At 45.3% G+C, this 18,496-nt stretch overlaps 1 protein-coding gene across 15 annotated transcripts in view; it reads right to left on the bottom strand.

The window, feature by feature from the left end:
- Positions 1 to 1,622: 1,622 nt before the first annotated feature.
- Positions 1,623 to 18,496, bottom strand: part of BTRC (beta-transducin repeat containing E3 ubiquitin protein ligase) — a 200,287-nt gene continuing 183,413 nt past the window's right edge. For all 15 annotated transcript variants that reach the window (XM_053307794.1, XM_053307796.1, XM_053307802.1 and 12 more), the window contains 2 exons: positions 16,123 to 16,316; positions 1,623 to 7,186 (listed from right to left, as the gene is read on the bottom strand). In XM_053307794.1, coding sequence (XP_053163769.1) covers positions 16,155 to 16,316 — 162 coding nt within the window. In that variant the 3' untranslated portion in view covers positions 1,623 to 7,186; positions 16,123 to 16,154. The remainder of the gene's footprint in view (positions 7,187 to 16,122; positions 16,317 to 18,496) is intronic.

The following is an 18,496-nucleotide window of genomic DNA, read 5'->3' as shown; positions in this document are numbered from 1 at the left end:
AGAGCTATTTCAGTGATGAGAATACCAAGAAATATCCTGTTGCTTAGAAGGAAGACAGCAACTCCTCAAGATAAGCTATTGGGAGCAACAGAAGTAATGAAGCAAGATGTGCCTCTTCTTTTACAATAGAAGTAATGGTGCAAGACAGAAGTAATAGTGCAATATGTGCCCCCTTTCTTCCTTGCGGCCTTTGCTCCAGGTGCCTGACAAAAGGAGGCAGGGACAGAGATCACTTCCCAAGTCTACAGATATTGTTTTGAGAAGTTTTTCCACCTGATGTCCTGCCTATCTAAATCACTCATGTGTGTAACAGTGGACCTCATGGGGACCAGTGCCACACCCCTAGATTCTGGAAGCAGTATTTTAGTGGCTAGCCTACACTCTGGAAATCACTAGTTTTGGGTTCTGACAGGAATGTATATATTTTCCCACTTTCTTGCTTCTCTTCCGTACCCTGCATTTTCTTGCTTCTCTCCCATACCCTGTATTTTCTTTCTCTGTAAAGAAAATATTTTCACATTTGCAGAGTTTACAGGGGTTTTTCCAGAGTAAGATAAAGGCATCATTGTAGGCACAGATCGGAGATCCTCAAGGCGTTGCTGCTGTGACGGCACCTCAAAGCTCCCTACAGTATTTTCCATCAACTGCTTTTCTTTTTCCTCCAGGAAAACTCTGAAGAAAAAGGAGAGCAGCAGAAGCCAAAGGATATGTCAGGCTCAGGAAGGCATTTTCCCCACACCAGCTGAACTGGGAAAATTCAACTTCCATATTTTGAAATTGGGAAAAGCCAACTTCCATATTTGTTTTGCCATATTGTGGTGGATTAGTGAGTGAAGAGGAAGTTCATCTATGATCCACAAAGAGCCTTCCAAGATATTTCAGTAGGCCAAGTGGACTGCAAGAGAGCACACTTTCAAGTTATAAACTATAATTTAGGCAGGAATAAGGAATCAGGAAAGCTAAACTGGATCTAAACACAAACAACAAACCTATTGGGGATAGGGCTGTAGCTCAGTGGTGGAGCATCTGCTTTGCACACAGAAGGCCCCAGGTTCAGTCTCTGGCTTCTCCAGGTAGCGCTGGGAAAGACTTCTGCCTGAAACCTTGAATAGCCACTGCCAGTCAGTGTAGACAATACTGACCTAGATGGACCAACAGACCAACTCAATATAAGGCAGCTTCCTCCTATGTCCCTGTGAAAAGTTGGACCACAGCTGAAAAAAAATCTGAGAGGTTGATCCCAGAGATTGCATCCATTGAAAAGCTACAACCTCAATCATTTTGGCTCACATCTTCTCTGGACCAGCTGAGCATCTTCTAAAGCAAAGTTGTGATTGTTCATGCAAACATCCTGCAGGATCCATTTAGTAAAGAGGACATGTTCTTTTTTTGAGCAGTGCTGTCTCCACTGTCATGCATTCTGATCAAATTACAATGCTCTAGCTGGAAGCCATAATCAATGAATGGAACTCTTTGCAAAGTATGCTGAGATTTTAAAAATAAGCTGCTCCATTGTGAATGAATGACAATCAACGTACTTAACTAGATGATGCTGCACTAGTTAACTGATCTGGAAAACAAGCTTTTCATTTAACATTCAAGAAATAAACACGCTTAGCAGGTTCACAGCTTAATCTTATATTTGTATTTAAGTTATCTTCTGAACAGTTAAAATAATAAAAAACCTCACACTTGTTACCATGATCCTAGCTTGTGAACGTTAGTACATTAGCTACACATCACCAGAACATAATCACAAAAATTCCAAAGCACTCATTACTTTAAGAATCTAGAGAACAAAGAGAGCAGAGTTACAAATAAAATCCAGAGATCATATGCTTTCTTTCTAGCCTTCTGTGCCTACAATTATCGGAGCTTCTTGAAGTTGCAATAGGCATGTACTGTCTGCTGGGTGTATGAAATACTTTCAAGAAGCAAGATGCTATTAGATTAGACATATTAATCAGACAACAATTCCATATTGCCAGATTTGGGGTGAAGTTCCACCCTGCCCCTCCCAATGTGCTATACAAAAAGGGTGGGAGATTACCTTTTTAAGATGAAGACATAAAAAGTCCACTATTATATTTTGAGCAGCACTCATGTAAGGCAGCATCTCCTGTTGTACAGTCCAGAACCTACACCTATCTTTCCTTTTCAACCAGAAGCCTGGTTGAGTAATTGGAAATTTGCAACCATTTATTCAATTCCACAGAGCTAAGGAAACCAAAGCTCTTGGCTTACCAGTAAAAGTGGCTAGTAGGATTACAAAGTGACTTGTGGCATTTATAAATGGGGCTTTTAGAAGCAACTTACAACAGGGCCCTCTGCATTTCTGACAAATTACCTGCTGCAGGTATACTTCAAGGCAGCAGGTTTTCTGCAATTCTGCTTACACAAATATTGATACCTACTGGTCTACCCCTCATTATTGAATGTATCTTTGAAAACATGCAGGAATAATTGTGAGTGCTGTGGTCAAAGGGTGGGGCTTCTGTTTCCTGCAGTCCGCCCCATGGCCTCCAGTTTTCTCCCCCATACAGTCATCGCTTTTCTCATCACTCCACCATACCTTGAATATTGTGCAACTCGAACAGCAGAACAAAGCATGCAATTACAAATTAAGCAAATGTGTGTACCTTTTATTGATTTTTATTGTGAGCACTGCACATGAGTGTTCTGTGCACATGAGCAGACTTGCAAGGAACTGCTCTTGTACCTTCTTCAGAAAAGGTATGCACAGGGGCGTAGCTAGGGAAGAGGGGGCCTGTGTTCATCCCTCTCTCTGGCAGCCCCCCAGAGTGAGGAAGATAATTGGGAGGGGTGGATCTGGAGGGCCCTTAGGAGCTGGGGGCCTGTGTTCTTTGAACCCTTTCGCTCAATTATAGCTACGCCCCTGGGTATGCACTCCAGAGCAAACATTTCTGGATCTAGAAAGATGACTATATGAACCAGGTTAACAGCTTCTCGATGATGCTGGACTTGTGAGCCAATACTAAGGCTGGTGTGGATTCATCTCCCTTTCCTGTGCATACTTCGCCTCATTGAAAGATCACTAACTAGCAATTACAAATACTGATATGATCACTGTCATTTTGCGGGACCTTCAACGGAGCTATAGCGCAAATACATTTTGCAGAACTAGGACATCCCTCCGACCTCTAGATATGCTCACAATGATGGATGCTGCAGAGCTTTGAAGAGAGCTCCTATGTCAAGAAACAGATGGAGGAATTATCCAACCACTATTTTCATTTGGGAGTCCTATAAAGGATGGACCATATTCGTGTTTTGTTCCAACAGTCAAATTATAATTCAGAAGAAAGCCAAGATTGTCTTGTACGAAGTGCTGCTTCCAAAACATGCAGCTCCCAGAATGTAGCATTTAACCCAAGTGGAGGCTGCCTGGGTCAGTGTAGCCTATAATGAGAATTGTGCTTCCAAGATCACAGTTGTTTCACTGGATATGTGGCTGGATATATGGGATCTATTTCATATGAATGGAGATTCATTCAGGAGCACAATCTGAGGGGCAAGGGAGTAGGAAGCTCTTTAGAAGACTTCCCCAATTTCATGATAGGAACACTTGGCAAAGGGAAGGGTGAAATTAGGGCACAGTTCAGCAAATTTAAAATGCATCACATGTGCCACTTGGGAACTATGGAAATGCCTTGTGCTGCTGAAAGTTTCCCCAATTCCCTTTTTCCATATTTAACAGCACACGTTCAGTGACAGGCATGCAACCTAGATAAACCTGTATTACTGGAAAGCACTGAATGCTCCTCCCCCCTCGGAGAGAATATTCTCCACCTGATCCTGGTATGAAGCAGTAGTGGAAAAAAGTATGTGAACAGCTATTTCCCCTGGTAATACTGTTAACTGCTAGATATGTCTGAGGTTGGCATGGAGGAAAGGAAACTCAGAGGACCTCATTTTGGGAGGTCAAGCACCTGTCACTCAACATAGGCTCAAATTGGCAGATATACATGTGGAATCCCAGAGAAGGGGAATATGCATGAAGGCCCTTTCCTTTTTCTTCTACGAAGTCAAAATAGAGGTGATTGTTCCCCCCTGCAGCAGTGGGATGTCTTTCTTCCATCTTACTTTAAATACAGGGATAAAGCCATCAAAACACTTATCTTTGCCTTGACGTTTAATCAGGGACAGTGGAAGTGGCTCAGCATGTAGCGAGGTTCCTATGCCACATACTGAATTCTGTGGCTGACATTCCAACTAAGTTTCCTCAAGGAAGTCCCACTGAAATTAAAAGTACGTTAGGTATGCCTCACTCAGCCTTTTAATTTCAATGGGACTTCCCTGAGGCAATTTAGTCAGGATGTCAGCCTGTGTCCATATTTGGACTACACATTTAGTGTAGTCAATGGTCCTGGTATCAGAAACTCATATTTTCCAGCACAGATCTCTCCAATGGCTAAAAACCAGTTTTCCACCGTTTTTCCTTTTGTGAATAGCTGCTTAGAGCTCACTCCAAAGAGTGAGACAAAAGACTACTTACGAGAAGCAATTACAAGTTAGCATTTCATTCCAAAACAAGATGCTAGTGCTCAAGTCCTAGTTCATTGTCCGTCTCCCCCTGCCCCCCGCCAATACTATAATTAAAATTCCCTTTTTGATTTTAACTTCATGTGAACCATTTGGGAAATATCTATCCAGTGAATCCATTAAACATCCATGTACAATGTAGACAATTTAGAGCCACCTTCTTTTCTGATAAAGATTAAACCCCCTCCCAAATGTTGGGGATGCAGCAGACTGTGAACGTCCAAATTTTCTTCTAGTTCACACAACCTGAGTGAGGTAGAAGCTGGAGGGGGAAGATCTCCCTTTTGCAGCAGCCTTTTCTCATACTCAGGCATGGTGGCTCCTCGTGCTATCAGAAAAGTACCATTTTGTCATCTTCTTTTGAAATGGTTTACAGGAACGTCTTGCTACTTTCACCCTGAGAACATCTTTTACACTTTATGATTAATTATCTGGTACCATGTTTTTTGTTTTGTTTTGAAATAGTGCTTCGAAAAGTTTGGGAACAGGAGCACGAAAGATCAGGGCCACAATTGTCAAGGAAGAAAGCACCAGCAGTGGCATAGGCTCTTAACTGATCTCCAACTCCTCATAAGTCAGTAAGAAAAGGGAGAGAGGGAGGGAAGGAAGGAAGGAAGGAAGGAACTCTCTAGAGCCAAAGAGAGAGAACCTAATCAACAGTCTGTAGCATTCAGGGGTCTCACAACTCTGATAGGTAGCAAAAAAGAAAGAAAAAACTACCAATGCTCCAGCATAGTAGATCTGAAACTTTGTTCCACATACAACCAACACTACAAAATGTGTAGACACAGGCCCATGGGAATAATGGTTAAACAGTGTTAAGGTGACAGTGAGGTTCTAAACATAATGAGTAATATGCAGTAAACCTTCCTCTCTTTCTCCTCTTGCTGTGCTTAAAGCTGCAAACTAGACTGCAAGACAAAATTTCCCATCCTGTGATTTGGGGGGGGGGGGAGCTACTCCTAGCTGGATATATGGATTTTTTGCTTTTAAGTCACACTCAAAGGGGGGGGGGGGAGAAAGTCAGATCAGTAGGAGTCTGTTTTTCCAAATACCTCTGACTATGACATTGGGGCTAATATGGCCCTGGATCACATGTAGGCTGAAGTTCCCTTGGCCAGGGCAGGGCATTCCAATGAAATAATTCCTTTTGAACCAGTGCTAAGAGCTACAGGAACAGAACCAGCTGCCCAATTAGTTCCCATCAGCTTCTGGTCTCCCCCCACTTCCTGCGCTGCTATGGGAATTGCCAAACATCATCATGGGCCCTACTGGGGCAACTACTACTCCCACATGAATAAAGAGGAGACAAACCACAGAGTGAGCCTGCCTGCCCAGCAGCACAGGTAAAGCTCTCCTGCTTTTTAACTTACAAACTTGAAATAAACCTTTACCAAAGAGTTATCTCCTCTTTGTTAGAAGGCAAAGTGTCTGTTGCACCCCCGGGAAAGGGATGCAGCTTATTTTTAAAGTGTTCACGAAGTGGAGGTTGCTTAGTACCTTGGAACAGGTTTGCTGTGGGTCTTGCCTGACCCTGGACAAGACTCCTTCGGTTTTCTTCCCTCCTACTCCCCCGTCGCCTATAAATATGCCTTGCGGTTTACAGGGTGAGATGTGAAATTTTTATGTTTCTTCAGGAGTTCCCTTACAGCTGACTTGGTATGACAACAATGCACAAATGTCAGCCTATTAACAGGAGCAAATCAAGTCAGCAGGAAATGTCTGAATTACCAGGTCATTCACTCAGTGCATATGCAGCAAAAGGAGTGCCAACATAATGGAGACACAAAAGAGGGACACAAAGATAATGCCAAAAAGCACTTGGTGCCTTCTAGGAGAAGAGAAAAACCCGGTCTTTCCTGACTTTTTTGTAGGCCTCCCCTCTTTGATAATAAAAGATTGCCTATTACAACCACAAACTTATCAGGAATTTGATATTGTCACCAATAACGGTCCCCTCTCAAGAAGTAATATTAGACTTTGGCAGAAGGAGGTGTAAATCTTTCACTAACTGGCACCTGCCAGGTCAATAACTCATTTAAAGTAATAACTGAAAGGTTCGGCTGAAATTGTCTGGACTTCATCATGACCTACCAACTGGTTTCAGGCCACCAGGGCCTTCATTTGGCATTAATCTGGCCCTTTTTCAAAGTCCAGGGCCCTAATACAGCTTAGTGGAGGTGCCCTTTATATACAAGTCCCAAAAGGTAGAGGCATCAGCCTGCTGCTCCCCTCCTCCCAACACAACACAGGGTGATTCTCCTGGCTGAATGAATGGTGGCAATGATTTTTCTGCTTAAGAGCAAAGCAAGAAATTCTGGCAACATGTTAAATATATTTATAGGACAGTTGCACTCAGGACAAGAGAGGGAAAGGAGGGAAGAACAGTGTGAGAAGGGAAGATTTAACATATCAGTCATTCGGGAAAGAGAAAAGAAATCTTCTGATATAGCAGCACTCGAGCAGTCAGCCGTGCTGAGGAGACCTTGTCCGAGATCAACTGCATGCCAACTTGGTTCCAGAAGTGTGTCTGAGAGCCTCTCTCCTCAGTAATAGCTGTTACGTGGGTAATTCTTTGCCCCGGCAGTGGCAGATAATTTAAATACCGCAGGTTAAATGAGTCCTGTGTCCGGGGGGGGGGGGGGGGGGAAGAGAAGACAAAAATAGTTCTTCATAAACATGTCTGCCAAGGGAACTACAGGTTGCTTACCTGAAACTTTGGTTCTTTTAGTGGTCATCTGTCCTTTTACACCAGGCTCGACCAACCTGCGGCCCTCCAGATGTTGCTGAATTACAGTTCCCATCATCCCAGCCACAATAAGTTGTAGCTGGGAGTGATGGGAATTGTAGTTCAGCAACATCTGGAGGGCCGCAGGTTGGGGAAGCCTGTTTTACACCAATGGGCTATGTACTTGTGCAGAGACCTCGTTGGAATCTAACAAGCTAAATTTTCCTGATTTAGGCGGGAACCCCGTCCCCAGCCGCTATATGTGGCTGTGCCACTCCATATCCCCTCAGTCATGGAGTCCACCTTCAGCAGACCCAGCGAGGAGGATGGGAGGGGCGTGTAAAAGAAGAGATGACCACTAGAAGAACTAAAGTTACAGGTCAGCAGCCTGTAGTTCTTCAACGTGGTCTCTGTCTTTTACACCAATGGGCGCATAACAAGCTACCACACAAGGTGGAGGGAAACAAACAGAAACAGGGATGCACTCTGCAAGAAGCATTTATTTCAAAGAAACGAAGTACATCAACTGAAAATAGACTGCAGGACAGTCCTGCCAAACTTAGCATCATTCCGTGCCCTGGCATCAATAGCATAATGACGAATAAAGGACTGGGGTGAAGCCCAAGTAGCCACTTGACAAATAGTGTCCAAAGGGACCGCACGAACAAAGGCAACAGAGGCCGCCATGGACCTAACTTAATGGTCGCAGGGAATTGTTTATTTGCCAAGCTGTAGCAAATTTCAATAGTAGAAGCAATCCACCTAGACAGGGACTGAGAAGAAACTTGCAGGCCTTTGCGAGGCCTATCATACAGAACATACAGAGGAGGAGTTTTTCTCCACTCTGTCAAACTTTGAACACAGAAGGACAATGTCCTCTGAACATCCAAATGATGCAACTTGCGTTCTGCATCAGACAAAGCGTTCTGAAAAAATTCAGGCAAGGTGATTGGCAGGGAAAGATGAAAGGTAGACACTACCTTTGGAAGGAATTGAACATCCAGTCGGAGCACAACCTTTTCTTTATGAAACTGAAGGTATGGCAAATCAACCCACAGGGCCTGCCGTTCACTCATCCTCCTAGTAGAGGTGATCGCCACTAAGAAGGCAACCCTCCATGTCAGAAGACGAAGATCAATCGAAGCCAAAGGCTCAAAGGGCGGGCATAGCAAACCAGCCAGTACCACAGACAAATCCCAAGCCGGTGACATGACAGGGTCATCTGGTAAAACATGAGACAAACCCTTCTGAAAACTCTTTACCTGTGGGTCCTTGAACCAGGAAATCTGAGTGGCAGGCAAATGCGCCACAATTGCCACCGAATGTACTTGGAGAGAGGAGAGCTTCAAACCAGACACTTTTAAATACAAAAGATAGGTACAAACATTCTGAACAGATAGGTTAAGAACATCAAACCCATTTTGAGAAGCAAATGTATGGAAACGAGTCCATTTATGTCCAAACGACTTTCTCGTTGAGGGCTTTCTAGCCACAAGCAAAATGTCTCTGAGTCTCAACGGGAAGGCGGTAGGATCTTCCAGGCAGTCAGGTGTAGAGACCGGATTTCCGGATGCAGCACCAGACCCCTTTCCTGCGACAGCAGGAGAGGTAGCGTGGGAAGGCCAACGGCCACAAACCAAGCAACAAACCAAGCCACAAACCAAGGCCTCCTGGGCCACCAAGGGGCTATCAGGATGGCCCTGGAGCGGTCCTCCCTCAGTTTGTGAAGAACCTTTAGTATGAGGGGGAACGGTGGAAACAGGTAAAGGAAGGGACTCTTCCAGGACAGGACGAAAGCATCACCTAGAAAGCCCTTCCCTTTCCCTCTCCTTGAATAACAGAGGGCACACTGAGCATTGTCCTGCGATGCACAGACATCCAGAACTGGAGCAGCCCACATTCCGAACATGTCCTGGAGTATGCCCTGATCCAACATCCACTCATGGGAAACTGTTTTTAGTCTGCTTAGCATATCCACCTGGACATTCAGGTTCCCTTGGATGTAAACAGCATGTGGCATCACTGCGTTTGCTACACACCAGTGCCACAGGTCTACTGAAAGAAACAGTGGGTTCCTTGAGGTCATGCCTCTCTGTCAATTTATATAGGCTTTCGCAGTCATATTGTCGGTTTGAATTGTCACCGAAAAACCCGTAATTACGGGTAAGAACCCTTTGAATGCATAGAATACAGCCAGTAGTTCCGAATAATTGATGGGCCGACCCATCTCTGTTATCGTCCAATGGCCGCTCAGGCGATAATTGCCCATATGAGCACCCCACCCTATCTCCGATGCGTTTGTTGTAATCACCCAGCGTGAAGGAGACACCTGGAAGAGAGAGCTGAAGTCTAGATGATGGGGCTCGGCCCACCAAGCTGCGGCTTCCCACACAATTTGAGGAGGCATGTGCTCCAGCTGAGCAGAGTCCAAAAGGGGTCTAACACATCTAGGAACCACCTCTGAATGATGCTGTAAACCGCCTTGGGATTGTTTTAATGAAAGGCAGGATATAAATTTAACAATAAATAAATACATGTGGAGCACGTACGTGGTGGCAGCCATATGGCCTAACAGGCCCTGCACTGAGTGCATGGTCTGTGGCCCTCTGGCCAGGAAAGTGGAAGCCAACTGCACAAGTGTCTTTATGTGGGCCTCCAGGAGGAAGACCTTCTCCAAGCGGGTGTTGAAGATCAGCCCTATAAATTGTATCCTGCTGTAGGGATGTGCACAAAACTGGTTTGCCCGGTTCGGTTTGAATTTGAACCGGGTTCGAACCAGGAGGGGGTGGTTCGGTTTTGGTTTTGTTCGAACCACCCCCTGGTTCAGTTCGAACTAATTCGAACTGGATCGAACATCCAAAAATTGGTAGGATGGTAGCTGGCACCCAGGGGTACCTGTCACCCAAACCCCAAAGCAATCAGACACTCGTATGATTTTTTATGAATTTTTGAAAATTATTTTTATTTTTTTCTCATAGGATATAATGGGACTCCAACCAGCCCATTATTCCTTATTGTGGAGCACCCATGGGTGCCAACAACCATGCAAACCCCGAAGCAATCAGACACCCCTATGATTTTTTATGAATATTTGAAATATTTTTAATTATTTTTCTCATAGAGTATAATGGGACCCGAACCAGTCCATATCCCCTATTGTGGAGCACCTAGGGGCACAAAAGCGGCTGCTTTGGGCTCTCTCAACACAGTCATAGACACTTTGCGGAGCCTGGGCTTGCAGGTCAACTTCGAGAAGTCCCAGCTGGATCTGGTCAGCAGGATAGGGATGTGCGAACCGGTTCGAATTCGAACCGGTTCGAATTCGAGCCAGGGTGGTTCGAAGGTTCAAATCTGAACGTTCGAGCTGCAGGTTCGATTTCGAACCAAACCAGGGGGTGGCCCAGAGCGAGTGGTGGTGTAGTGCACATAGGGTGCCAACCACCCCCATGGGTTTCTAACCCATGGGGTACAGGGTTCTGTTGTTTCTGAGGTATTCTGAGTGTGGATTCTATGACAGCAAATTAGAGTGGATTCATCATGTCTCATTGAAAATCTCATTTGCTATCATTGAATCCACACTCAGAATACCTCAGAAACAACAGAACCCTGTACCCCATGGGTTAGAAACCCATGGGGGTGGTTGGCACCCTATGTGCACTACACCACCACTTGCTCTGGGCCACCCCAGAACCCCCCAAGTGCACTTATGGGGCTGCTGAAACCTTCATTATACCTTATGAGGAAAAACCTTAAAGATGCATAAACTTCAACAATTCACCAAAAATCAGTCCTCTGCCCAAATCCTTTGAAAAAATTCAGGTAGCTTCCTTGCCCCTACCTGGCACTACCACCAACCCCACACTGCTCTTGGACACCCCTTTGCCCCCGACGTGAAGCTATACATTTGCTGACACCTCCATGCTTCTTTATGGAGAAAAACCTTAAAGACGCGTAAACTTCAAAAATCACTTAATAATCATCCCTTTGCCCAATTCCTTTCAAATAATTCTGATAGCTTCCTTGCCCACCCTAGGAACTACCACCCACCACACTCCACTCTACGACACCCCCTTCCCCCCGACATGAAGCTATACATTTGCTGCAATCCTAATTATTCTCTATGAGGAATCAGAGGAGTGTCCAATTGCCTTGGGGTTTTGTGGGTGGTAGGCACCCCTGTCTGTCTACCACCCACCCCACTTTTGTGCCCCTAGGTGCTCCACAATAGGGGATATGGACTGGTTCGGGTCCCATTATACTCTCTGAGAAAAATAATTAAAAATATTCCAAATATTCATAAAAAAATCATAGGGGTGTCTGATTGCTTCAGGGTTTGCATGGTTGTTGGCGCCCATGTGTGCTCCACAATAAGGAATAATGGGCTGGTTGGAGTCCCATTATATCCTATGAGAAAAAAATAAAAATAATTTTCAAAAATTCATTAAAAAATCGTACGAGTGTCTGATTGCTTTGGGGTTTGGGTGACAGGTACCCCTGGCTGCCAGCTACCATCCTACCAATTTTTGGATGTCCAAACCGGTTCGAATTGAACCACCCCCTAGTTCGGTTCGAATTCGAACCTGCAGCTCGAACCTGATGGCTGGTTCGGTTCGAATTCAAACCACCCTGGTTCGAATTCGAACTGGTTCAAATTCGAACCGGTTCGCACATCCTTATCCTGCTGACCAGATCCAGCTGGGACTTCTCGAAGTTGACCTGCAAGCCCAGGCTCTGCAAAGTGTCTATGACTGTGTTGAGAGAGCCCAAAGCAGCCTGGTTTGAACCTGCCAGGATGAGCCAATCATCCAAATATGGCAGTATTTGTATCCCCTTCTCTTGTAGAAGCACCACAGGGGCCAGACACTTTGTAAAGACCCTCAGGGCTGTTGTCAGGCCAAACAGTAAGACCTTGAACTGACAGGCAATTTCCCCTATCTGGAAACGCAGAAAACGGCAATGTTGAGGGCGTATAGAGATATGATAATACGCGTCTCTCAGGTCCAAGGAGACCATCCACATGTCCCTCTCCAACAGGGCCAAAATTGTTGGCACTGATAAAATCTGGAAATGCTTGTAAACAAGGTGTTTGTTTAGGCCTCTGAGGTCCAATATAGGGCACTGACTGCCATCCGGTTTTGGAACAATAAAGTAAAGGGAGTAGAAACTGGGGCTCGTCACACTGGCAACCTTTTCGATTGCATCCTTCAAGAGGAGACCTCCTGCTCCAATGCTGGGGTCGAAGGTGTAGTCAACACCCCGGACAATGGTGGTGTCTGGCAAAACTCAAGGGCATAACCCATGCGCATGACTGTGAGGACCCACTGATCCACAGTCACCTTGTCCCAATTTGCCACAAAGGGAGCCAGGTGGGTCGGGAAAGCCCTATAGTACATTGCTTTTTCTGAAAAAAGCTGCTTTTGGACGCTGCTTCTGAAAGGCAGGCTTACTGGCCTGGAAACCAGACTTAATTGATGCTGGAACTTGTTAACTCGAAAGGAATACTCCGACAAGGATCGTTGCTGTGAAGGAGCTTTAGCCTGCTGGTAAGGAGAGCATCTGGGCTGCCTCTGCAGCTTAGGAGCAGAGGAAGAGTAGGACATAGATTTTGCTGTACTCCTCAGCTTCTGCACTTTCTGTAAAGTGTCATCAGTCTGTTCTGCAAAGAGACTCGAAACTTCGAAGGGAACATCCCAATCCTAGCGCGGGCCTCATAGGTCAACCTGGAGGAATGCAGCCAAGCATACCTCATGAGAGCCACAGACGTGGCTATCACCTTTGCTGTGCACTCCACAGAGTGTCTCACTGAGTAAAGTTCCTGCTTTGCCACCTGTACAGCTTTGTGCGGAAAGGCCTTCGCTGGATCTCACTTATCCTGGGGCAGGAGGTCCAAAAAGGGGGCAACCTTTTCCCACAAAAAATGATTATACCTGGCATTATAAGCCTGGTAGTTGGCAACCTGCAAATATAGAGCAGATGCCGAGTAGAGCTTTCTCCCAAAGGTGTCCAACTTCCTATGCTCCTTATCACCAGGCGCAGAGTGATTGCAACCTTTGGACTTTTGCAGGGAGGCCTCTATCACAATGGAATTAGGTGTAGGGTGATTCTTCAAGAAGGCCATATCTTCCTGCATCTGCACGCTATAGAAATTCTCCAAACGACTGTTGGGTTGTGAAAGGGTTGCTGGCTTCTTCCAATGTCCATGCATGTTTCCCAATAAAGCAATGTTCAGTGGTAGAGAGGCCATTACTTTAGCCTTTGCATCAATGAGACCGGATAAAGGGTTCAATCCCCCTTTTTGCTGCGCATCAAGACTCACCCTGAGAGCTGAGGCCATGCGAGCCACATAGGCCAAGTATTGCTTCAGAGCTTCCAATGGAGACACAGGTTTAGAGTCTGACTGATTATCCAAAGGGAATTACCCCAAAGAGACTACGTCCGCGACTTCCCAGCACCAATCTCCATAGGAGGAGGGTTCGTTATCTAAATATGTGGAACCCCGCATAGAGTCATGGTATCAACCAGTGTATGACGGTCCACATCAATCCCAATCTCTCCCATATCTATATCTGGAGAAGCGATCCTCCGAGTACCAACGAACTCTTCAATCCTCACGGAGGAATTGTTCCACACGGCGCATGGGAGACAAATGGTGTCTAGGCAGCCACGTTGAATTCAGTGCTCTTGTCTGGTGAATAGGGTTCATAGTCCGATGTAGCATAGTTCCATTCGTCGGTCACTACCGAGAGTTCCTGTCTGGGAAAGGTATGGTCAGGAGTCTGGTTCGGAGACATCGAAGCCACCAGAGAACTAGTACGAAGGCGAGGGTCAGTAGAACTCTGTATCAAAGGAACTGGTACCATGGCCGGCAGACCCTCTGACATCTGATCAACAACCACAAAGCCATGCTCCGAGACCAATTTTGGCTTCTTAACCAGTGGAGCCTCCGAAGAAGAGACTGGCGGGGGCTGCTTCTTCTTAGGGATAGGTGGTATATGTTGTACTGCTGGTAGATGCAGAACTAGCGCCAGCTTCTTTTTCTTCTTCAGTGGTACCGAAGAGGGGTTTGGTACCAAAGCTAAAGTGCGCTTAGTCAAGTCATCCAGCGGCACAGAAGGGGCTGAAACCACGGGCAGGTCCAAGGCAGGCATCAACAGCACCAGTACCGAGGCCAGGTGTTATAGCGCCGTAGGAACAGAGTCTGAATGCTCTGACGGCATCGAAGAAACCATTTTAAATGATTGCTTCAACAACACGGCCTCTGAAGAACGGAGGGCCAAGTCCCACACAGCAGCGCGCGAGAAGCCCTATTCTTTCGAGCCTGGTTTGTAAACCTTTGGCAATGAATGCAGGTCTCGACAATGTGGGATTCCCCCAGGCAGAGAAGACACTCGGTATGAGTATCGGGGGAAGGGATCTTTGATCCGCAACGAACACATTTTTTAAAGTACTTTGTGCCCAGCATAGAAACCTTTGGCCAGCCGGCCACAAAGCCCTGTCCCAGCTGGGATCGGAGCCAACGCAGGGTGGGGTGGGAGGGCACAGTGAATATAAAAACGCCAAGAAAAAGTCACTACTGCACGCAAGAAAGAAAAACAACAGGCGTGAAACAGGGAAAACAGGAGGAAAAAACAAGAGGATTTAAAGAATCACGGTCCTACTTGTTGCCGAGCCGAAGATTCCATGAAGTCTTCTGAAGCGCGGATGATGAAGACTGAGAGGATGTGGAGTGGTGCAGCCGCATATAGTGGCTGGGGGCGGGGTTCCCGCCTATATCAGGAGAATTGAGCTTGTTAGATTCTGACGAGGTTTCTGTGTAAGCGCATAGTCCATTGGTGTAATACAGAGACCACGTCGAAGAACCTAGCTAAGGAGGTCCACTTTCATGGTGGATGTATTCTGGCAAACAGCTGTAATGTTGCAGCTTGTACAAAGTGCAAGCAGTTGCCACCTCCAAAGTTTGTTTATTCATTCAATTTCTATACCACCCTTCCAAAAATGGCTCAGGCGTGAACCCCCACTCCCCCGTACCACCACAAGTGAAAAGAGAAAGGAACTCTGTCCAAGATTAATGTTAAAAAAAAGTGTGCCCCTGTGATTACTCCCTCATTCTCCTAGCCCATACCAGACTTCTTTAATGACATCTCAGTGGTAGGACTGCACCTTCGTCAGTTCAAGTTCCTGCCCTACTCTCTACAATTGCAAGTTTCCCCTTAATTCAATGGTACTAATCTGTCCCAATTCTCTCTCTCTATATATATCAGGCTGCCATCTCCTCCCCAGTGCTCTTCTGGCTCTATGATTTACTTTGAGGCACTGTGTTCACTCAAAATCTCTTCCACCAAAGACTTCCAGTAAACTCTTTCTAGAGTTTACTAAGTTCATTTAATAAATGAAGTAAAGGTCTATTCTAACACCTAGGGGTAGGGCTTTAGCTGTCTACAAAACACCTAGCGAGAGTGCTGTATGTTAAAGTGAAGTATTCTGCTTCCTAGGTACCACCCAAGTTCAGATACACATGTACGTTGCTTCTTTGAATCGTGGCAAACAGATGGTATGTGATGTGCAGCATCAGTTTTGGGCATCCTCCTCTTGGTTTGCTTTTACTTTATAATCTCACAGGTGGGAAGACTAGACCTCTGGCTGGAAGAACTCCTGAGAGGATGGCCCTGTAATCTCACTGGGGGCCAGTTACTAAGCTGTAGGGGCAAGGTTCCCATTTAAGAAACCAGAGAGACTCCCAGCTCCTAATATCATGGTGTAAACTGCCTGAACATTAATAGCTGTTGCCTTTCCACCTGGCCTGCTTGCCTCCAAGGATTCTTTATTTTTACCTGTGCAACTGTGATGTACAGTGTAGTGATATTTATCTGGAAATGTACGTATACGTTCTGGAGGGGGAGCGGGCAGATTCTGCTTGGGTAGCTGGATCGTTCAGGAAGTCCCAGATAAGAATGGTATCATCATGTGAGCTGCTGACAATCTGAAATTCATCAAACTGGAGCCTGAAAACTCTGCCAGAGTGCTCCTGGATGGGGGAAAAGCGAGAGGAGACAAATTCAAATTACTTTTCTAGAGCAGCTGGAGGCTTCTAATTCAGAATTTTCTATTCAGCCTCCTTTCATGGCCAAGAAGATATGAGACTATTTTAGTTTCAAAAATAGAAAACATAAGAACAGCCCTGCTGGATCAGGCCCAAGGCCTCTCTAGTCCACCATCCTATTTCACACAGTGGCCCACCAGATGCCTCTGGGAAGCCCACAGGTAACAACTGAGGATATGCCCCCTCTCCTGCTGTTGCTCCCCTGCAACTTGTATTTAGAGGCATCTTGCCTCTTAGGCTGGAGGCAGCCTATAGCCCTCAGATTAGTAGCCATAGATAGACTTGTCCTCCAAGAATTTATCTAAGTCCTTCTTAAAAACATCCAGGCTAGTGGCTGTCACCATATCTTGTGGCAGAGAATTCAATAGGTTAATTATGTGTTGTGTGTGTGAAAAAGTACTTCCTTTTGTCGGACATAAATTTCTTGACAATTTTCATGGGATGACTCCTGGTTCTAGTGTTATGCAAGAGGGAGAACAATTTCTCTCTATCTACTCTCTCCACATCATGTATAATTTTACAGACCTCTATCATGTCACCCCTCAGTCATCTTTTTTTCTAAACTTAGAAATCCCAGGTGTTGTAGCCTTACCTCGTAAGGAAGGTGCTCTAGGCCTCTGACAATCTTGGTTGCCTTCTTCTGCACCTTCTCCAGTTCTATAATGTCCTTTTTGAGGTGTGGTGACCAGAACTGTACACATTACTCCAAATGTGACTGCACCATCGATTTGTATAAGGGCATTATGATATTAGCAGCTCATTTTCAACCCCTTTCCTAATAATCCCTAGCATGGAACTGGTATTTTTCACAGCTGCTGCACACTGTGTCGACACTTTCAACGAGACCAGGACTTAGCACCTTGGCCTGCCTTGGAGGATCGGTCTATCCACTGTGTGAGGTGGGTAGACCAGACCTCCGGCCCAGACTCCAAGGTGGGCTGACGCATGAAGTTTGGGGCGAAGGCCTGGTCTAACTGGCGATCCCAATTGAAGGACCAGCTCTCCCTAGAAAAACAGCCCTCCAAAATGGCACTCAAAACATTTCAACTTGAAACGGGGTTTTGTTTCGAACTCGAAACAGGCCCTTTATTTTAAGGGTGTTTTATTTCGAGCTCGGAACACTCAAAACAGCCTGTTTTGAACTCGAAATGTTTTGCACAACTCTACTGTACAGTCACCTCTTCTCTACCTGTGTATATATACATATACTTTATATTATGCATAAGAATTTGGCAATATGGACCAGGCCTTAGATAGGATTACTACTCTCCATAAAGTATTTATGTCTTTAAATAATGACGGAAGGAACAACAAAGTATTGTTGGTGACTGATGTTGAAAAACGCACTGTGTTTTCTTAATGGGGAAGCATATTCCCTATATAATAGGTTAAGCATATTCAATAAAACGTGTTAAGCTATTTGTTAGCGTAACATATGTATATATAAATAATCATGCAAATACAAACAATATATGCTATATATTGAAACTTGTTAAGCAACTTGTTAGGCTCCTGTTTCCTTAGAACAGGAGGAAAAATGTAAAGGGAAGTAATATGGAAGAATCATATCTGTTATGAAAAAATGCTGTGACAGGAGTGCAGAGAGAAACCTTTCTCTCTCTCTGGAACACTAGAAGTCAGGGTCACTCAGTAAAATAATTTTATTATTGATTTAACAGACTTCTACCCCACCTTTTATCACTGAAGTCAGCCCAAGACTGCTGTGAGTAAATCTGAGACAAAAGAAAATACTTTTTCATGTAACACACACAATGGACTTCTGGAATTCATTGCCACTGAATGATGGTCACTGGCTTTAAAAGGTGATTGGACAAATTTATATGGGATATGTCTATCAGTGGCTATTAGCCATAATCCCTGAATGGAAACTCCATGTTCAGAGACAACACAACTCGGAATACCAGATGCTGGAGACAAATGATTTGGTCAGCGCTGCTGCCTTCAAGCCCTGAATATGGGGCTCCTCCAAATAATCTGGCTGGTCACGGTTAGAAACAGGGTGCTGGGCTAGATTGATCGCAGCCGGATCCAGCAAGAGTGCTCTTCTTACTCTTACAGAAGAGTAAGATTTTTCTACTCTCTAG

The sequence above is a fragment of the Hemicordylus capensis genome, chromosome 3, assembly GCF_027244095.1.
Source record: "Hemicordylus capensis ecotype Gifberg chromosome 3, rHemCap1.1.pri, whole genome shotgun sequence".
Classification (NCBI taxonomy): domain Eukaryota; kingdom Metazoa; phylum Chordata; class Lepidosauria; order Squamata; family Cordylidae; genus Hemicordylus; species Hemicordylus capensis.
Note: the sequence above shows the minus strand (reverse complement) of the source record. Positions and strands in the feature narration are given on the sequence as shown.